Below are 21922 nucleotides of genomic sequence, written 5' to 3'. Positions count from 1 at the left end.
ACAAAGAGCAAAACCAGCCCTCTAACTTGGCTGCCTCAGGTGGACACTGTGGTCTCTTCAGGGCCAAGTTTCCTCTGTGATTAGCCCAGCAGCAGGTCACCCTTGCACACAGCATCACTGCACCTGCAACTCATCAGGCAGAAAGGTCAGCACAGCAGTGAGCACCACAAGGCCTCACTGATGCTAGGAGTGGTTTTGAACAGGGGTTTTCAGTGCACTTGCACCCTGCAGGGACAATTGGCCCAGCCAACTTCTCCAGTCCCAGCTTCTTCAGGCCACAGTGATGATGAGCAATTCCTGCAGGAACACCAGTCTCCAACTGTGACACCATCAGCATCAGCCCTAGATTAACAGCAGAGCACCAGTTCCCACACTGCTTGCCTTCTACACTGTTTTCTGTACACTTTTGTGCATATATATATATATATCATATTCCCACCCACAAAACCATTCCTTTGTAGGTGGGAAATGGAAACCTCCCCTTCAGCATCCACAACCCAATGGCAAGGAGCTCCACAGCTGTCCTACCCCCCTGGAGCACTCTCCTTTTGCCTGTGTCACTGGCAGTTTATTTGACAGGAGAGAGATGAAACATCTCAGGGCTCCCTCCACAGCAGCACCGTGCAGCCCTTCCAGCCTCAGCTCCACTACCCAAGGCCAAAGCAGCAGGTGCAGAGTTAAGACCTTCCCCTTTCCCCTAAACACCCCTTGACAGTTACTGCTCCCTTCTCCCCCAGCCCAGCTTCCATCATACTAGAACTGCATCCACAGAAAACAAGTTCAGAGTGATGCCTTAAATGGAGATGAGCAGAAGGTCCAAGTCTTCCAACAAGATGCAGACAGGGAAGTGGTCCTATCAGGACACATTGCAATTGCAGAGTAGTTATTTGAAATTGATGTGGACAGCAAAAGCCCAGTCACGTAAAAGAACAGCACAATAGGACAAGAAGGCTATAGAGCATGAAGGGTTAGAAGGCTCTTGAAATAACTGGCCTCATTTCTCTATAAATCATTTTCCATCTTCCTGTGGGCACAGGAGCAGTGAGCTCAGCCCTGCTGAGTGCAAGCAGAGGGTCATGCCCAGCATCTAGAAATTAAAGGCTTAACCTTAGCTAGGCTGGACCAAGGGAAGGTCTTTAAGTCACTCTGACTTGCTCCTCCTACAGCTGATGCACCCAGTGATGAGCTGCAAAGGGCTCAGCCTGCTCTTCTCACCCAGCTCTCCCAGAGGAGGTTGGCAAGAGCTTTAATACCACTGCTCCCATCTCCACCACAAAGGTTTCCATCTGCTCAGGACAGGGCTGAAGGACTATGCTCATGAAAGAGCAATCAGATCCAGCACCACTGCTGCCACTGCAGCTTCAAGAAGAGCAGAGGGGTGACTGCCCTACTACAGTCTCAAGTCAGCCAAGCACTCTGGAAAACCAGTTTGGGAGGTGCAGTTTTAGTAAGGAGGAAGCAGAAACATCCTTCAGTTCACAGGTGTGCTAGAATGGTGACCAGCCAGAGGAAAGAGAGCATGTTAGTGAATGAAAAGAGAGTCAGAAACAGGAGTAAACAAGAAGGTTTGTTCTTGTTAAGTTTATTGGCATCATGTTTGTCTCTTTACATAAGAGCTCAGCCTACGTACTAGAATGTAGACCTCTGGAAAACAGGTAGAAGGGCTCCATTTAAGCAAGCTACAAACGCAAGAACAAATACCAGGAAGAAAGGAAGAGAGGAAAGGGACTAGATTGCCAAGTTTTTTCCATACCAAAAAATCAGATTAGCAGTCAGTAAGAAGAAAGGGAAGATTCATAGTCCAGGTCATTCATCCAGAAACAGCTACCACCACCCAAGTGGGAGAGGAGCTCCTTCCACAGGACCAAGAGCCACAGGGACACCTCAGCTCTGGCTCCTTCCCACACTCGCTCCAGGATGTTAGGAGTTAAGCAGTAGGGGAGGTGAACAAATGAGGTCATTTCATAGCTGTATTTAATTTTAAATCCAATAATCCAGTGTGCATATCAATGCTGTTATGCAAATCTGAGAATTTAGATACAAGGAAGCCAGACAGATTTTCCAGAAGATGAAGCCTTTCTGGCCTCAAAACAAGAAGGCTTACATAGTTCATCTCTACTGTACAGAATACTGCCTCTATCTGGACTTTGTGTTGCAGTTCACAAGTGTCCTCCTCACTTTCTACACAATCTGTGTTTCAGTACTTCAACATGTAATTCAGGAATTTTACACTAATTTATACATTTTTAATTGGTTGCATATATTAACATGTACTATAAGATTTTTCCTAAAGAAGCATTACATAATACATGGATACTGTAAAAAGATCTGATTAGTTAAAAGTAACAAGCATTAACAGAGATACATACAAAACTCAACCTAGTTGGACTGAGTGCTGAGCTTGCAATGAACTATGGGTAATCAGCCTTTCCAGTTGCAGCCTTCACAGGGGAAAACACGAGACAGTTAAAAATGTATGTAACTTGTTACACAGATTACCTGTAAACAGTTTCTCTCCATTGGACACCTGGAATTAGATTCAGTTCCAAACATACATAAGGAGTTTCCATTTTAAACTAAGAGAAAGGTCTGTTACCACAAAGTTTGATGTGGATGGTGTGGGGATGTGAGCTCTGAAGTGCAGGACTCACAGATGCTCATGGGAGATGGGTGGCTTTTGGCAGCTGGAGATGGAAATTATTTTTTTTTAATTTTGTTTTAAACACAGAAGAGGGGCTGTGTGTTTGAAGGCCTAAGTGTGATATTTGTTTGTGAAGGACTGTGCTCAACCCCCTCTCTCCCCTCAGCAGCTGCAGCTCTCTGCAGAAGCCTTGACTCGGTCATTCTTGTCTAGTTTGATGGGCTCAGGGAATTCATTGTAAAGCTCCACTTCGGTTTCCTGGTGGGAGAGAAGAGAGGGGTTAGTGCCACAGCTCTGCAGACAGCTCCTAGTAAGCAAGGAGCCACTCCTGGCTAGGGAAAGCTGGTGGAGAGGCAGGGCTGCCTGCAGCAGCTGAGCTGGGCAGGCAGGGCTGGCACTGGGCACCCACTGTCCCTGTCCCCTTCCCTACCTGTTTAAGTGCATTTCGTGCAATCGTCTGGAAAGCTTGTTCCACGTTAATGGCCTCCTTGGCACTGGTTTCAAAGTAAGGGATGTTGTTTTTACTGTAGCACCAGGCTTGTGCCCGTTTTGTGGTGACCTGGGTATACAGAGAGCAGCATCACCACCTTCAGCCACACAGGAAGGGAGTTTTATTTCCAGGGCAAAGACAGATACCCCCTCAGACCCAGCCTGGACAGCAGTTCTGACCTCAGAGCTACAGCCTTGGCAAAGACTGCTGCCCACCCCCGGAGACACCCAGCCCTGGGGCAAGGAGCACCACATCTAAGACAGATGAGACCACAGGGGACAGACTGCTCAGGCATCCACAGAGCAGGGACTTGATCCCATAGGATCATCTCCACAATTCTGGAGAAGGAGAATCAGCTCCTCTCCTTCCATCTGCCCAGGAAGCTGCTGCAATCCTTCCACCAGTGGGCAGGAGCATGCTGTGCACAGGGGGCTGACCTCTCCACTCTTTCCCAGTGGCACACAACAGCTGAGCCACACTCAGGCACCTCCCACTCCTGTTTCTCAGATAACCCCCCCCCGCCATGTTCCTACAAGGTTTCCCACTCCAGCCATTTCCTAACAGGAGGCTACAGAGTCCCAGTACTCACTTGTCTGTTTTCTAGGTCAATCTTGTTTCCCAGCACAACAAAAGGAAAGTTCTCAGGATCCCTTGGACTGGCCTGAATGAGAAATTCGTCCCTCCAGCTGTCTAGGGTTTTGAATGTGTTGGGGGCTGTGACATCAAACACCAGCACACAGCAGTCTGCTCCTCTGTAGAAGGCAACTCCCAGAGACTGAAATCGTTCTTGTCCTGCTGTATCCCAGATCTGGAGCAAAAGACAGGGCAGATGAGCCAGCTCTGCTCTGACATAGTCAGTCCACAATTAGAGCACTCATTTCAGAACTCCCCACCAGGCATCCACAGCCCCCAGCTAGCCCCAGAGGGGCACCTGATGGCTTGGGAATTTCTCTAGGCACAAAGTACCATGAGTCAGAAACACCCTTCTAAGCATAGTTAACCCTTTGCTTTCCACCTCAGCAAGGGACATAATTCTTGTTTGTGGCAAGCAGGACTTGGATATTAGAGCCAGCAGGTGACCTGCCTGAAGTACCTGAGTGTACCTGGGTCCCAGCACAGTCCAAACTCTCCCCTGATGGCTGCAACAAGGCTGGCACTGCCTGGCAACCAGCCTCACCTCAGAGATGAAATCTTCACATACTGGAGATGTAAGCAGACTGGCAGGTTAACTCTGTTCCCACAGGACTCAGGGCAGGACAATTAGTTGGGACTAAATGACTGGGGAATGATCTCCCAGCCCTTTCTGGTTCCTGAACACTATGGAAGTGCATCTTTAACGAGATCTAGTTTACTGACAGTACCAAGTGCTGGATTTTAAACAGGGCCTGGTAAAGCTGCTCTTAGCTGAACGCAGGCTGATCTTTGCCTTCCCTTGTTCAGCCCATCTACAGATCTGCAGAGAAGCCCAGCAGCACCTATGGCCAAGAGCAGTTCAGTGGAAACAAGGCTCTTGCCCAGTACACAGACCCTTGCACCACTCTGGACTGCACTGGAGCAGCCACTTCCACACAAGTGTGGTCCAGGCAGCCAGGCACCCCTTCCAGCAGGGAGCAGAGTCACTCCTTACCTGCATTGTCACTAGCCTGTCATCCACCATGACCTCTTTTGTCAGAAAGTCTGCACCTATCGTAGCCTTGTACTGGTTACTGAATTTCTTGTTCACATACTGGTTCATGAGTGATGTCTTTCCCACCCTGTAGAGAAAGACAAAAAAAGGAAAGACTAAGTAGGCTGTTTTTACAACAGTGGTTGAATTAAACATCCTGAACAGAACATCCCAGTGCCCTCTGCTTTCCACCACAGCCTCCTGGCCTTTCACCCAGGGAAAATGCACCCAACCCTGCAAGAAGGGGCTTTTACAGCAACAGATGCTGAGACAACATGCTGAGTAAGAGCATTAGCTACCCAAGGATACCAGGGATTACAATCTTGAACTGTTCTCCCATCAGTAATCTCTGATCTTTGGTAAGGAGTATGCATCACATTACGACCACAAGGGCAATTTTGGAAGAATATGAAGTATCCCAGAGAAACTCAATAGAAACACTAATTTCAGCCTCTGCAGGAGGAACAGAACCTCAGCTGGCAAGAGCTCACATACACATCTGCTAGGCACCCAGAGGTGGAGATCGTCCCCAGAGAGCCAGCTTAGAGGCTCACATGCCCTCTGTGGCTGAGAAGCACTCCCTGATCAACAGCTTGCTGGGCACAGCGGTATAAATAAGTCTTATGTCATGGGAGTCAGGTTACAGCCTGCTCAGCCAGGAACCTGCACCAGCAGACTCCTTGCTCAACAGCACAGAGCACAGCCTGTCACTCCAAGGGGCAGGCTCCAGCCAGATCAGACAGAAGCCAAGCAGATGGCTCAGCATAAACTATGTCTCTGACAGAAGCAGACTTTTAAGAAGTCACCTAAGATCACTTAGGTTTTGGGGTTTATTATTATTTATTTTTTATTTAAGGAAAATGCTAATTTCAACACTACACATTTTCCTTGCAGGACAGCTACCCAGTTCTGCCACTGGAGTGGTCTGCCCACCCCATTTCCCCTGTTTAACATTGTAGCAGGACTTCCAATATGTTAAACTACATGGAAACATTCAAATCAGAGGGTGGTGAAGAGTTCTTAAAGCTTTGTGGTAACACAGCTACCTGGGACTGTTAAGATCTCTCTTCCTGGCACTGCTGGTTTCTTACAGTGCGTCCAGGCTCCCACTAGTCAAGAGCACTGCTCCGGCCAGATACAGGCATCTTAAAGGCTTCTCCACTTACCCAGAGTCTCCAAGGATGATGACTTTCAGTAACACTTTCTTCCTAGAAGTCATTTTTTACACTAGAAAGGAAGAGGAACATCTCATCAGGCACCACTAGCATGTCATTCCTTAAGGCAGAAAGCAGCAAGTTCAGAGGCTGAGAAACCCAGCTCCCAGCAAGGAACCAGCAGCAGGCACAGCCCAGCACTCCTGAAACCAGACTCCTTCAACTCAAGGCTACACTTGAGCACTAACCAGGTGTTTACCCATCTCATGGGCAGGGCCATGTCAGACCAGGAGTGGCAATACCAACAAGTAGATGAGCCAAGCACTGGTCCTTTACAGTACCAAGTCCATTTTGGACACTATTTCCAGGCCATTTTGTGGGTACACCAGCACAGCCCATCCCCCTTGGAGGCAGTGCAGTGTCAGCTATTAACACAGGTTCTTACACATGATACTGAGATGTAAGCAGAGATGTGTCCAACACCACATTCAAGCTTCTTTATGCTGTTCAGTAGTTTCCCAATAGAAAGAAAATAAAAGAACAAAAATGGGCTTCCTCAGTCTTTCAGGTTCAGGTTGGAGAGGCAGTAGGTTTTTCCAGCAGCTGTGCCTTATGAAGTGTCAAGTCCCAAGGATCTGCTGTGGTTGAAGCAGTCACAGCAGATCCACACAGGACAGCTCAACAGCTGAAATTATGAGGCAAACTGCTACCAGACACCTCAGATTTGCTGAGATAACACGAAGCTACCTACTGCCACCTCACCTTTGGTGACAGGACAAGTAAGACTTCAGTGACCAATCTCACAAAATTCAGCCTATTACAGTGTTAGATGATGAGCTGTTTGTTAGGTTGCATCCTGCCATGACTCCAGTCCACTTCAGGTAGGTGTGTCTCAAAATGAGCCACTAATGGCCCATCCAATTAGCAAGAGTGAGAGCTGAGCTTCCGAGATCCACACTTACTTGCTCCCAGGTGTCCCTCAGATCAGTGAAGGAGCTAGGAGTAGTACATTGGCTGCAGCGGCCTGAATACACTTCTGCACGTGCTTTAGCAGAGGGAGAGTAAGTATGAAGTCCTGCTGTTAGTGGCTGAGTGTGCCCTTCCTACCATGGGACCCTTCTCCCCACCTCTGGAGAGCAGATGGGACAAGCCATTCTTTGGTGCCCAAGTTGCATCAGATCACAGACCCTGGTTTGGTACTGACCTGGTCCACAACACAAGGACTCCCTGGCTTCCCCTGAGGGAGTCCTGCAGGCTCTGTACAGCAAGAGAAGCCAGAAGATAGTTATAGCTGTGCTACACAAGTTCAAAGACCCTTGACAACAGGCTTCATATATTAAGCCCTTATATGGGGGCTTGGTTACCCTAGAATTCCCATCCTGCTACACCACATTCATTGCACTCCATAACTCCTGCTCTTGGAGCTATTCCTGACTTCACAGCTAAGGAGGCCTTCACTTCCACAACACACATATATGCATCTTCTGAGACACTCAGTCCTATGCATTTCCTATGTCTAAGCTACAGGACAACTGCAACCTGCTTTAACCCACCGCTACAGGGGGTAACATGCTCCAAGCTGTAGGAGCCTCTTCCTAGAAGCAAAGTCTAGTTGCAAGAGGTCTGAATCATCTCATGCTCTAAGTGTTATAATGTGTCATCTTTTGGACTTTGCCACCAGTGAAGGCTGAAGAAGCTGCAGAAGTCCTCCTGCAGCCACAATAGGTAGTGATGCCTTTACAGCCACACCTGGCTGACCTGCAGCCACCGCATGCATCTAGTGATACATCTAGATGGAAAACACTGAGAAGGTAATACCCAGAGGCTGTTGAGTGACAGCAGTGACAGGGCACCTACAGAGCTCATGCTCTCCTTAGATGGATGTTAACAGATGCCAGAAAGCCTGCACAGGACAGTTTCTCCAAGTGTAAACACTTCTTTCCAAGGCTATGTTGGACTGCATTGCACAATGATCCAACTGGCAGCCCAGCTATTCTAGCCAAGATACAGACAGCTAAAAGTTGTCAACAACCCCAACATTTAGTCCTGCTTCTGCTCTTGCCAAGATCCACACTCTGGGAGTGTGGGGAGAACAGACCACAGACTCCCTTCAAGCAGACTGCTCCTGTGTTTTCAAAGCAAGTGACACTTGTGCTAGCCAAGCCAGAGACTTCAGCACAATCAGCCCAGATGGAGCAAAAAGCAAGTGAGCAGAGCTCTGAAACAGCTCAAAGACAGCTGTGTACACTGATCTGTCATGGAAAACATCTGTATAGGTTCAGGCCCAGTGTGAGTCACCTGTTTTCCTCAGGACAGATAAAAACAACTCACCCTAGGGTGAATATGCCAGAACCCAGCATGTGCTGCTTCTATTTTCCTCGGAGTGTTTTCAGTATCACTTGCCTCTGGCTGCTGCAGGTCACTGCTTCCTGGTATTTGAAGCAGCTTTGGACAAGCTGGCATTAGTTCTCACGCTCAGGAAGGGATTTGCAGAGCCCTAAGTTACAACATCAAATCACACTGGGTGCTTAGCACCCAAGTTCAACACAGCCTGAAGTGCCATTGTGAAGGGCAGGGAACTGCTCTGTCAAGTCTCATTACCTTGGAAGTTGCTCAGCTGAGCAACCACAGGAAAGAAGACTTGAGTCAGACCTGGCACTGCCTTCCTGTCATAGCTGACAGGCTGCCCCATCAGTGGGAAGGGCTATTACTGCCTCTTGAACACCACACAGGTGAGACACTGCTTCCATCCCAGGTGACCAATGGATATGAGCCACAGCACAGAAGGAGCTGCCTTAGCTTGGTATTTGGCTTGGGCCATGAGACAGTGAGGAACTCCAGTCCAGCAGTGGGCACTGCCCAGCTTCCCAACCCTGTTCTACTATGCTTGAAGTCCAGTCAGTTGATGGGCCAAGTCCTCTTGCTAATCTTCTCATTACAGATATAATCAGACTGACACTTGAGAGTTATTCCTTGCCCAGTAGAAGAGGTGTTTGTCTCAAACAACACCTCCAGCTTCAAAACAGCTATTTGTGCTAAACAGGGGTCTGATTGATCCTAGCAAGATCTTCAATCTGGGTGGATTGAAGACATCCCTGTTTTCTTAACTGGTGCTTCTTCTGAAGCAACTCAAAGGGTAAAACTATTTCAAGGAGAGGAGACCATGCCTCTCCCAGTCAGTGTTTTTCACAAGCTGAGGTACTGAATGGAAGACACCAGTGCTCTCTGAAGGTCCTGTAAGTGCAGCCTTACTACTGTTTCCTTAACACCATGCAAAGGATTTTGGTGACTTCAGCTCATACTAAGCCAACAGCAAATAAACACCTTCATGGCAGAGGATGCTTCCACACATTGCAGTTCAAGCTAGCTCAGAAATGCCTTAGTCAACCCTGGTTACAGCATCTATTTGCTGTGTCAGTAGAACAAGATGCAACCAACCAACTCTGGGCCAGGTTCAGTACTCAAAGATCTGCTTGCCTGGAGTCAGAGGCAATTTATGATTATTCCCTTGTTAGCACAGGCCGTTTCTCAAATTACGTGGTATTGAGTAGGTTCATTACTGCCTTGTGTCCCAGAAATGGAGCCCACATACAGGTTCTAAGCTACGCAGATCTCATGTCTAGTGAACCTTGGTCTCCCTGGAGCTTCTGCCGTTATGCCTGCAAGAAACATGAAGTTACTGAACTAAGCTGAGATGTAGGGTGTGCAGGGTTTCCCCCATGCTCTTGCAATGAGTCAAGATGAGAACTGTGATAGCGCTGAGTCAGTGGTATCCAAGTCCCAGACTGTTTTTGCAGTGTATATGCAGCTTGTCTTGCTTTATGATACTTGGTATAATTACACCAAAGCAACACACTGCAAGAGTCACATAAGCCCTTAAGATGGCAGTGTGTGAGCTCACACAGGGCTCCCATCCAGCCCCAGGAGCATTTCTGAGCAAACACTTCCTTTTTCAGAGATACCATGAAGAAAAACCTGTTTGTTACCATTTGATCCAAGACATCAGTTTCTATTTACATGGTGTGAAGCCTCTTGGAGCAAGGTCACTTGCATGACTGCTCAGAACACAGCCTACAAGCAAACCCAGCTAGCCCTGCTCAGGAGCCATCACCAACTCTGTCAATCAGGAGACCAGTCAGCATCACTCCTCCTCCTGCCAGAGGAATGACATCACTGCCTCTAACACAGCACCAACCTCTCTACAATGACGTTTCAGGTAGTTGTAGAGACTGATGAGGTCTCCCCTCAGCCTCCTTTTTCTCAAACTAAACATTCCCAGCTCCTTCAAGCATTCTTCATAAGATTGATTATCTAGGCCTCTCATCAGTTTTGTTGACCTCCTCTGTACTCGCTCCAGCACCTTGATATCTCTGTTGAACTGAGGTGCCCAAAACTGGACACAACACTCCAGGTGTGGCCTCACCAGTGCTGAGGACAGGAGGAAAATCACCTCTCTACTTCTGCTGGTCACACTATTTCTAATACAAGCCAGGATGCCATTGGCTTTGTTGGCCACCTGGGCACACTGCTGGCTCATATTCAGCTGCTTGTCCATTAGAACCCCCAGGTCATTTTCTGCCAAACACTTTCCAGCCACACTTCCCCAGGCCTGTAGCGCTGCCTGGGGTTGTTGTGGCCCAAGTGCAGGACCTGGCACTTGGCCTTGTTGAAGCCCAAACCATTGACATTAGCCCAACGATCCAATCTATCCAAGTCTTTCTGTAGAGCCTCCCTGTCCTCATGCAGACCAACACTCCCACCTAGCTTGGTGCCATCTGCCAACTTACTGATAATACACTCTATGTCCTTATCGAGATCATCAATAAAGATGTTAAACAGAAACTGTCCCAGCACTGAGCCCTGAAAGGAAGAGTCAAAAACTGTCCTGTGAAACTCCACAGTGCTACAGATCCTCAGATGCAAAAGCAAATCAAGCCTATGCCAAATCTAATTAGGCTTCCCTTGTTGCTTCAGAGTACAGAACAACTGTCCTTTCACTTGCTATATTAAGACAGCTGCTTTAACTCAAAGCAGAAATGGATGGTTAAGGATTCCTTAGAGACGTTCACGTGTGTCAAGTCATAATGCAGGCATTTTAATATTAATTAGGTTGGTGCAAGCAAAGAACAGTAGGAACTTGCACTAATGGCCCACTAGGTCTCTTAGATTAACTATCCTTTAACAAAAGTAGGCCTTGCAATAGAAACACCCTGCTAAGCTGCTCATGGACAGTTTTAGTTTGAAAGTAGCTAGCCCTAGGGGGCAGAAAATGTCACCTCCATGGAAGACAACAGCACCCTAAGCAACAGCATACCCATACCAGCTTTGAACCTGCTGACAAGCTGCTGGAGCACTCCTTGCCTTTACAGCTTTGCTACTAAACAGTTCAAGTGACAACACTAACCAAGAACCACAGCATGTTTATGCACAGGCTAGAACTGGGACATATAAGCAGGAGTTCTCTGCCTCGATGTCCACCAGTTTGCCACGTGCACTTTCTGCTAGAAACCTGCTGAACACCAAAGCAAGACTGTTGGACTGCACCTCCCACCTCATGTTCCTTGCCAGGGATATTATTAACACTATGCCAAGGCACAAAGCAGAAGGTGAGCAAGCATTAAGCAGAGCTAAACTCACTGCAGCAACGATGAACTCCTAGTTCTGCTCCCCTGTCCCAGCAGGCAGCAGGCGTTCCACCAAGAGGCATGTTTGAACCTGAAGCACTGCGGGTCTGTTCTGTGTCCTGTGGCTGATAAGCAGAGCATTCACTTCACACCATGACAGGGCCTTCGGCAAAAGCACTCAACCATGAGAAAGCCAGTCTAGAGAGAGCAGTGTGCCACTAGGGGCACTGCAGTGACTGAACTGAGCAGAAGACAGCCACACTTGAACACTGGAAGAACCTTCTGTCCTGAAACGCAGCTAAGCCCGTTTCTGACACAAACACCACCTCTGCTCACTATTCGCTTGCATGGGGGAGGCTGCAAAGCTTTAAGTCTCTGTACTACACCAAAGAGCTATTTTTATTCCCCCCTCCAATGGTTCTGCATTTCTTCAAGGAAACTGAAGCTGGAAGAATGATTCAGGACCAGCTTGGTCAGATCGAACCAGTTCCTTCCCAGAAGCAGCAAGTTCCCTAGCATGTTTGGCACCTCAGGGGGTTATGTCTGCTTAGACCTTCAGCCACTGAAAGCAGATGATCACCAGATGTTTTTCCTGTTCTTACAGGTTCAAGCACAACAACAGATTGATGCATATCACTTGCTCCATGGTCACACTGTATCCTGCCATGATTTATCAAGCCAAGTTTAGCTGAGGCTTTGAGCAGACACATGAATTTGTTTCAGTTCAACTACCCTGAAAATCAAGGCTTCATCCTGAGGGAAGGCAAACAGTCTGTGATTGCCATTAGCTGACCAGGATCACAGTTCCCACTTGCCAAGTACCCAGGTGGTCCAGACACTCTTTGTATTGAAGCCTAAATCTCCAAATGCAGCAGGAGCTCAAGGTGGAGTCAAACAAGTTTTACCAACACACTGTAATAACAACAGCTTGGTCCCAGCTGCCTGGTCAGACAGACACTGCTAACAAGGTATCTGCTAATGCTGAGCTACAAGGGCAGCCTGAGCAATTCCATGTGAATGCTCACCTGAGACCAGCCAGTATCAACCTTTAACATCTCTCACTTGCATTCCCCTGGGAGTGACACCACAGCCCAGGAACAGAGCAGAAGCCCTGCTGGGAAAAAGGTGAGCACTAGCCAGAACACAATTAGCCAGGGCTGTTCATTTCATATCAACAAGTCTTAAGAGATGCCAAGCTGCCTTTAAGGAAGAAGCTAGAAGTAAGCCTGTCTTTGTTTTTTTTTTGTTGTTTTGGGTTTTTTTTGGTGGTTTTTCTTTTTGTTTGTTTGTTTTTTTACTGCTACAGAGCTGCATGTTTTCTTTAGCAAACCTGAGTGCCCTGCTAGTGGAACAAGGGCCAAGCATCTTCACATTGTGGACTGCTACAGAAGCAAAGGAAGTTCTGCACTGATAAGGGCTGCACAAACAGGACAGTACCCTCATCCCACATGACAGATCTACAAGTAGCCCAGCTTCCCCAGCTAGCTAGAAGATGCCATCTAGGAAAGCCTCACATTTAGTGGGAGCATGTGCTGGCTTTGTGCCTAAAAAGCAAATTAGGAACATCTTGCCATTTGGGCTGACAACTTGCAAGAACTGCTCTCCATAAATGGGTTGCTTTTTAGGGCAACGAGCTCCTACAGCCCATACAGTCAACAGAAGTCCTTTGGAGGTGCTTTCAGGCCTCACTGATGCACCACATAGAAGCAGTTAAAGTGAAGCCCACACCAAAAGCAGCTGGCAAACTATTCCTGTGACAGCTTCACAGAAGGGTACACTCTAGCTGCTGCTGTATCAGTAGCATCTCAAAACTGCTTTCCACCTCCTTCCTCCCCACACGTTTATGCTGCTGTTCTAATCAACATATTCCCTCCTGCTGGTACCCAGCCAACAGCTCAAGCACAGCTCATCGTTCCTTCCTCAGGAGGAGCAGCTAGGCTGCCTGCTGCTTCCTGCAGCTTCACCAAGAGCAGGCTTCTGTCCAGTTGGTGCCCTTCCCAGCCTGCCCCGTGTGGCCGGAATTACTTCTGTTCAGGGAATTGGGAGCCTCAGCTACAAATTAATTTTTGATACCTTGTGTAAAACAATATACTGCAAGTTGTCAGGTGTAGGTATGCTGCCCAGTGTCTCTCACCCCTGAAGAGTCCTAAGCCAAGAGCTTCACCTTCTTGAAGAACAGCCTAGAGCTCTGGATGCTTGCTAGCATGCTGACATGGCTCAGATCAAAATAGAATCTTAAAACATGTTTCAGTATCCCAGAGGAACTGGCTATTTAGACTACAGCTGTCTGCAGCAAGTTTCCACCTCATTTTGAGGGTGGAGTTGCAGCCTCTAGTGCCAAAGGAGCTGCTCTAGGACCAAGTGAAGCTCAGGAACCAGCCAGACACAGCACAGCTTCAAGTTCAGGTCATTGGCTGATTCAGTGTGAGCACCAAATCGGTGTGACATGGTGCTAATAGCCAACAGACCTGGTCTGTGAGCTACCTACCAGATGGATATGACACCAGACTCACACATGCTCTTAAGACAGCTCAGAGCTAAACGGAGAGAATGATGGGGCAACATGGAGCTTGGGGAAATATGTAAGGAATCCATCTGGAAAGCAAAAGCTCTAGAACAGCTGTGAGCAGAGTAGGCTCTTGGTATGATCAAGGAAGCTCCAAAGCTCGTGCTGGGGAAGATGCTGGTTTCAGTGGCAATAAGATTTTTAGCTTGCCTGAAACCCTCAATCACCAGCTGAAGGATGCATCCCTGCTGTCAGCAATGGCTCAAAGAGCACTTTGGAAGAGGATATGACAATCACCAGTTTACCAGGGTGTCCAGATGACACAGGGAAGGCAGAAGCAATGCCACTGGTAGGAACCATGTCTGCAGTGGGATCACAGGACTTGCACGTGAGCAGGGGTCTGCCCTGCCTGAGGTCTCAGCTCAGCTGTGGCTGTTAGGGCTGCAAGTGCTGAGATTTGGAGAGCACTGAATTCCTAAGAGGCACTGATGCACATGATCAGCCAGGCTCAAAGCCCAAGTTCTCAAAGCCAAGTTCTCCAGTCCAAACCTCACTGATGCACAGCCCTGTTACACCTCCTGGCATTTCTCCAGATCAGAGTTGGTTTATGTCTGCACAAGGTTTAAATACAAGTTTATTGCTTTAAAAGCTGCCATTGTGACTCTATCCTAGAGAAGTCCAGACCACACAGGACTAGCCCCAACCCCAAGGAAGGTATACAGCTTAGAAACTCATCTCTACTGGTTTAGATACCACAGCAACCACCTTCTCTTGAGGAGCTATCATGTTGATCTGACTAGCTGGTTTGAACAAAACAAGCATGGAAATGCATTTACCTACAGTACCAAGGCAGATGTGTCTCTGCATGTTTAGCCAGACCACCAGTGTGCTTAAGAGCAGTGGGAAAGGTCTGGAAGTCATTTCTTGGTGCCTACAGGGACACAACTTGGCCCACACTGCCCTTAGCCTAAGATTACAGTGGCACATGTAGGCTCTTCCAGGTGATAAATGCTCTGAGCCAAAGGGAAGGAGGGAAGGGAGAGCAGAAAGTGCCCCCAGCAATGCAGCCAGCTATGCTGAACAGACATCCTGGGTGGATCACTTCGCTCCTCAGCGACCTTCACCATCACCTCCACAGCAGGTGGCAGGTATTTGGAGCCTGTGCACAGGATAGGACAGAAGGCTCCTTTAGAGATAAAGCCACACAGTAACAAGGCCAGTATTCCCAGACAGAAAGTCAGGGCTGCTGAAGTGTCTTCAAGGTACAGGAAGACAGCTTTGTGAGAAAGCCATACCCAGAAGCTGCACTGAAAGCTGGATGTTTCCAGTCAAAGTTTCTTGGTCCACCAGCTGAAGGGCCCTTACATCTCAGGACATCTCTGTCTCCCAGGAAAGAGCAGACATACGCAAACCCCTAATAGGCTCATGGCAAGTGTCTGAAGATCTTCAGCTACCCTTCTTTTGGAGGCTCAAGTTGTGCTGTCACTCAAGAATCAGTCTTGCTATGCCTCTATCTTCCAGCAGGAAGCAGTTGCCCCAAAAGTTCTGCAGGACTTCAGGTAGTTCCCAGTAGATTTTTCCCAGGGATCAAGCTGTTACAAGAACAGGCATGCCTGCTTTAACACCCCTCCCCCTTTATCAGAACAAGCTCAACTTCCCCTATTCTGCCCTGGGGGAGACAATCTCAGGATGTGGGAGGAGAGTTGAGCACATTGCTGGCTGCTGGGAGACACTAGGCAACAAGCCATGTGTCTTGACTAAGGGCCTTGCCTACGCAAAGCATTTCAGCTACACCAGGATAGCTTCCATGTTGCCATGCCTCTACCAGAACAGCCTCCTAGGTGGAGAGCTGCCAAATCAAGCAAGACAAATCTTACACTACTGACTGGAACACAGCTCTAGTGCCCATACAGCCAGGTTTATACAGGCATTTCCATCAGCCTTTTGGCACACAGCCACCCAACCAGTAGAGCCAACCATCAGTTCCAGTAACCCCTACAGAAATAATATCAACAGCCCAGAAGAGTTCCCATGTCAGGACACCATCCCACTGGACACGATTCTCTCATTACTTTCTGTAAACCAAACACAGTGCCAGGAGCAGCTGGGTTTTAATCTTAGTTTCCAGAAGATAAGGTTGACCAATTCAAAATATTGCAAGCTAGCCAGGACACTAAGCAACAGTAAAGTTGTTAGATCTTTACTATATCTGGCAGTATTTTTCAAGTACACAGATTACTTTCTAGTTTTGTCTACAGCTTCCTAAGGTTTCACACATTCCTGTCAAGCTTTCAGTTTTCGAAACAAATAGGTGGTGTTAGATAACCTCTGCAGCAGCAAGCAAAGCACAGATCTTAAGACCTTGTCAGTGGTAAACAAGCCTTGTTTGTCTGCTCCTGCCTGCTAGCTTCCACCAGCTCCTAGAGGTTGGGCAGGAAACAAGCAACAGGAGGGACACTCTGACTAAGGTTCAGGCCTTCAAGTCAAACGATGGCCCGCAGGCTTGCTGGACCTGAGCTCATACCTGAGATTCAGATCCATGAGTGAATAATGTCTCTCCTTCACGACAAGGAGCTTGATAAAAGACATAAGACAAATACTGATGTGAGATCCTACTGCCAGACAAGTAGATGTGGAGAAGTACAACACCAACACTAATGGCAAAAACCTTCCTCTTGTACATCTATTCCAGGATGTCCTGTTCTCAGTACCGAGTCTTCTAGACAGGAGATTTCCTCTACAAGGAAGGGACAGGCCGCAATCTAAGAACTAAACCTTGATCTTCAAGCAGAACTCCTGATCCTACACACACTCAATACTACCTCTTACTATGCTAATGCAGTTTGCAGAGCAGGATGGACAAGTATTTCAGTTCCAGGATGCAAGTGCAACAGCCAGCTCGCCACGACAGCCGAGTCTGCGCCTAACAAGGAATTCCTGCTGTGAAGACTGTTTCAGTCTCTTGAAAGAGAGAGAAAGCTTTAGCTTTCAGTCTCTTCATACCTCTTGCACAGGTCTTGCATCAATACTTTACCAGCTCAGCTGTTCTCTCGAGGAAGATCCACAAAGAAAAAAAAAATGTCACTGAAGTAATTTGCATGGTGAGATAAGAGAGCAGTGCTGGTAAACTGCATCTTCTTGTTGGGGAGGGGCAGGCCAGGCTCAGGCACAGCTCAGTTACAGCCATCTCATTGCTCCTGCTTGAGACACCATGGCCACTGTGCCAGTTTGGACTTCAGACATTGTTATCTGTGTCTGGGAGCTGAGAGGAAGACAGAGCTAGAGCCAAGTGACTCAGCCCACTTGAGGGAGGCAAGCACCAGGCAGGTTACTTTCAAGAGGATGCTGCTTCCCAGCAGGAGAGAAATCAAGGGTTCAGCACAGACTCATTGAATAAATCAGAAGCCCCAGCAACTAAGGTCCAGGTACTGCAACCAGGCAGCTTCTGAAGGCAGCTCCACTGCCTGCTTTCACTTTTACCCACTGCTCCAGTAGCCCAGCTTGTCCCCCAAAGGACTGAAGAGAACAGTATGCAATGATATAGGACAGACTCAAGGGAAATCCCATTTTCTTTATTGAAAGTATAAGGATCTACTAATTTTAGGAATTTTTGCTTGAAACTCATGCAAGTATAGTTAGATACAACTTAAGCTGGCATTTTAAGGAGTTCTGGAGATGCCAAGAGCAAATCACTTACTACATCAAATGCCTTTAAGCTACACAAACAGGAATCTGTGCCACAAGTCTACACTTTTACCCCATCTCAAAGGCAGTGCATCCCTCCTGAAGTTTCACTGCCCTGTGGAAACAGCCGTGGCCTCAAGAATAGGTTCCCTAGCAAGAGAAGTCAAGACTATTTGAGATCAGCTGTAAATCAACACACCTCAGTGGCCCTGACAAGCTTGCTCCCCTCCTGGTCACTGACCCCGAGGTAGCAACAACGGTATTGACACAGCTTCCCCCGTGGATGGAGCCTCTGGAGAGGAGCAGCAGCCCGGCAGGAACAGTGCTCCCAGCAACAATGACATCACCCCGGCAGGTCCCCACCGAGCAGAAAATGCAGCAGCACCGGGCTCGGGTGCTGCATCCCCACCAGCAGGGCACAAAAGCCAAGAGCTCCCTGGAAGCCAGAAAGCAGCCAAGCGCTGGAGGGGTATCCCTTCCCTGCCTGCTATTTCTGAACAGCACATGTGGAGTCGCTGACCTTGGGCATTCGTTTGGAAACCTCATTCAAGGTGCGTTTAAAGGGAAATGTCCTCAACAGAACAGCCAACTGCAAAACGGCAAATGCTGTATTAACTATTGCCACTTAATGAATTATCCATTTATAGTCCAGCTTTTAGATGCACAGTTCATGTTTGGACTGTCACAGCAGAAAGTGACCTTTTTATCCTCACAATCTACTGCCACAACCTAACTACATCTGAAGGCAGACTGTTCCACAGCAACAACTAGAGATCACTTGAGGAAGCTGAAAGGGGAAGGCAACTGAACTTCAACTCATCGGGCAATTAAACTGCCATTAGCAAAACAATGCTGTGCAAGGATGAAGCCCTTCAGCACCTGAAGGACACCAGGCTCAGCCAAGTTCAGCAGTTAGGTAGGGCCTTACCTGGATCCCTTCTACCAGAGCAAGCAACAAGCTTTACATCACCCCACAGTTCTGCAAGGGAATTTTAAGTCCATCAGGCCCTAGTAAGAAGGGCTGAAGAGCAGTTCAGGTCTCAGCTGAGAAGAAGCCCAGAAGACAACAGGGAACACATGCGAGGTGAAAGTTCGATGCTTGTTTATCAAATGCTCAGTTTACTTCAGTTACTGAAGAAATTGCTGTACCACAACAGCAGGCACACCTACCACTAGGTATCAGTGAGCCCACAGATCCACCAGTTTTAGAGAACACAGACATCCAAGTGCTCTGTTCCATAGCCCTTATTCTCAAGCCAGGGCTTGCCAGACATGTATCTCACAATGAAGCATTTAAAAATGCACCCTAATCAAGCACAAACAATTTTGTTTACAGCTAAATGTTAACTTCTGCATAAACTGGTCTCATTTTCACAGAGAAGTCAGACCAAAATCCCATACATGTTAGAGACAAAGCTATTTATGGTTTTGCAAAGATGGTTTGATTGCAATTGTCATGTTTCCTCAAGGACAAGCTTTGCCAGACATTTGCTCCAACAGGTAATTCACATGACCTTCCACCAGAAGAGTCTTAAAACAGGAGTTTGAGAAGGTGCTGCAGAAATTGTACCTGGTAGCCTTCTTACCCACAAGCATTCATTTTGGGTAGCAAGCCCAACAAAGTGGTATCTTCCCGAGGTGATTGCAGAGGGCAGACTCTACCAGAGCTTGCATGTTTTCCACTTTCAACTAAGGACTCATTAGCACTCTAACATGTCTGTGCTGATCAGCACAGTTTGGTTCACTGGCTCAGGAGGGGGCACAGTTGCCTGTAGTGTAGCCCCTGCAACACAGGTATTCAAATCCTTAACTTGGCACCTTTGCCTTTTAAGGTACAGCCATGTTGAGCTGTCAGTAGGGTATTTGAGGCCATAGACCACTGCATAACCCCACAGGGGAGACTAAAGTTGAGCACAGCTCCTGCCTTGCATCTTAGCAGCTACATGTCTCACTGCAGGCTAGGAGAGCAAGAAACTGCAAGTGGATTTAAAAGTTTTTGCTACTGAGGGGTCAGATTAACCCCATTTTACAGCTTCTCTACACCAGAAGTAGAGTATTAACATCATAGCAGGGGGGAAAAAAAAAAAAAAAGAAAAAAAACAAAAACCAAACCAAACAACAGGGGCAGCACTTGAAAGCAACAAAGTCTTAGAGCTGCTTTGGATTGTGAGGGCTCAGGCCAGGCATGGTGGGTCTACTCATTAGTTCATGGAGGGCAAGTCATGTGTTCAGTCAGCTGTTGGAAGTCACAAGGGGGAGGGGGGGAAAAAAGAAACAAGTATACTTGTTCTTCCTGAAGAAGGACAGCAGCGAAGCCCTGATTATTTAAGAAGGAATATTCAAATTACTCCACCCACTTTAACCTCAAATACAGCTACCGAGAGAACAGGGTGCCTCTGCTGGAGGCACAGCCAGGCTGCCCCTTCCACTGTGCACTGCTGGTACCACCACAGTCCATCAAGATGGTGTGGCCACAAACAAGCCTTTAAATCACAGCCAGCCAGATGCTGCGGCACAGCTGGTTATGTACCATCCCCCTAAAAAGAGAACTCTCCACTCTCCCCAGCCCCAATTCCCACGCTGGAACGCAGAGTTCAAGGCACAGACCAGTAGGAAGTCCTGGAAGCTTCGCAGCTTCCATACTGGCAACTGTCAAACAAAGACCAGCCTGCTTATAGTTGGGAAGACTTTGTTCTATCACATGTTCTCAGTTTACACATAAAAAGCCTCATACACACATATCACAACAGCTCTGCTTATCAGCAAGCATCTTTACTTTTCAGAGAGGGAATACTGCACATTCTGGCTTTGACTCAACGGGTTGGGAGAGACTGGGTAAGAAGATATACTCATTTGGATGCTGAGATTATCTGTTTTACTTCAGATTAGGACAGCCTTTTTACAGCTATTTTACTACTAAAATAATCCCTCTATTGACAGGGAAGACAGAGCAATTCTCTTAAGTACAACAATTAGGTATTTCCATATTTATTAGTCTATATATACCCAGAGACTAATAATGCATCTATCATTTAATTTACCTTATTATACACTCACAGCCAAAAGCACTCCTAACATCCACTCCGATGCTCCTTAGAACTGACTCAAGCCTTACACACGCCGAGAGCTCCTTTCGCAACAGCTGCCAGTCTCTTCAGCCGCCTGTTTTGTCACGTTAATTACTCCCAGGGCTGCCTGCTCATCTGAAAAGCCTTTTTCACCGACCACCCAGAGCAGCGTGTCCCTGCCCCGACCCAGCGCCCCGGCCCCCAGAGCCGCCCCGAGGAAGGGCCAGCAGCCCCGCACGCCACGGGCAACACGCTCCGCTGCCTGAGAGGTCCCACCTCGGGCCTCTCCGGAGAGAAGGCTCCCACACCAGTCTCAAGAACGCGCAGCACGGCGGGTCCTTTCCAGCAAGGCTCGCTTCCCCACGCAGCCTCCCGCAGCCCAGCTCCATTGTTCCAGGGACCGCGACGGGCCCAGCCCGGCCCCGCAGAGCCCAGCACCCGCCTGACCCCGCCGCGGGGACAGCGAACACCGCCCCCCGCGGCGGGCCGGGCCGGGCCGGGCCGCGGGGGCAGAGCCCTCCCGGGCAGCGCCCCGCGCAGCCCCGGCCGCGCCACGGAGCGGGCCCGCGCCGCGGGGAGGGGCCCGAGCAGCCCCTCGGCTGCAGGGCCGGGGCGCAGCCGCCGCCCCCAGCGCACCCCCCGCAGGAGGAGACCCGCCCCGCCCCGCCGAGCCTCACCTCACCTGCTGCGTGTGCCGCGGCGCCCGCCCGAGACTGCGCTGCCGCCCCCCGCTCGGCTGGAATGGGCCCCGCCGCCGCCCCGCTTTCACTTCCGCCTCCCCCCCCCCGACAACTTCCGGTCACGGGGCCCGCCCGCTCTCCCTGACGCCAGCGCGCTGCCCGCGGGGGGGCGGGGCCACCGCGTCACGTGACGCGGGGCCTCCCGGCGCCATGTTGGGCGGCGGGGACGGACCCGGCGCCCGCGGCACCGGGGCGGCCTTTGCTGAGGGCCGAGGGCTGCAGGAGCGTCCCCGCTTCGCGCGTTCCGAGGGAGGATGGGGACGCCGGGGCGGGAGCCCGAGCCCCGCGAGCTGCGTCTTCGCAGCGGCGGCCGGGAGTGAGGGCGCAGCGGCGGCGCGGCCGGGGGAGC

General features: G+C 49.0%; 1 protein-coding gene across 3 annotated transcripts; it reads right to left on the bottom strand.

Moving 5' to 3' along the window:
* Positions 1-1566: 1566 nt before the first annotated feature.
* On the bottom strand, positions 1567-21602 carry RAB7A (RAB7A, member RAS oncogene family). Of its 3 annotated transcripts, none has more exons than XM_051628010.1 (6): positions 21511-21602; positions 5964-6024; positions 4759-4885; positions 3721-3939; positions 3072-3200; positions 1567-2899 (listed from the first exon to the last, which is right to left on the bottom strand). In XM_051628010.1, exons 2-6 carry the CDS (start codon positions 6014-6016, stop codon positions 2804-2806), a joined length of 624 nt encoding a protein of 207 aa, XP_051483970.1. In that variant the 5' UTR covers positions 6017-6024; positions 21511-21602; the 3' UTR covers positions 1567-2803. The 3 variants fall into 3 exon arrangements, with proteins under 3 accessions (XP_051483970.1, XP_051483969.1, XP_051483971.1); XM_051628009.1 differs by having other exon boundaries at positions 21516-21602; XM_051628011.1 differs by lacking the exon at positions 21511-21602 and adding an exon at positions 21110-21205.
* Positions 21603-21922: the final 320 nt, after the last annotated feature.

This window comes from Apus apus, chromosome 9, assembly GCF_020740795.1.
Source record: "Apus apus isolate bApuApu2 chromosome 9, bApuApu2.pri.cur, whole genome shotgun sequence".
In the NCBI taxonomy this organism is placed as follows: Eukaryota; Metazoa; Chordata; class Aves; order Apodiformes; family Apodidae; genus Apus; species Apus apus.
This window is presented reverse-complemented; position numbering and strand designations above follow the sequence as displayed.

What these genes read in the sequence shown, in the direction of transcription:
- RAB7A (XM_051628010.1), bottom strand. Translation starts at nt 6,016, where the DNA reads ATGACTTCTAGGAAGAAAGTGTTACTGAAAGTCATCATCCTTGGAGAC. An exon ending in ACAGGCTAGTGACAATGCAG is followed by an intron (nt 3,940 to 4,758) that starts GTAAGGAGTGAC and finishes CTTTTGCTCCAG; the next exon opens with ATCTGGGATACAGCAGGACA. An exon ending in CACGAAATGCACTTAAACAG is followed by an intron (nt 2,900 to 3,071) that starts GTAGGGAAGGGG and finishes CTCTCCCACCAG; the next exon opens with GAAACCGAAGTGGAGCTTTA.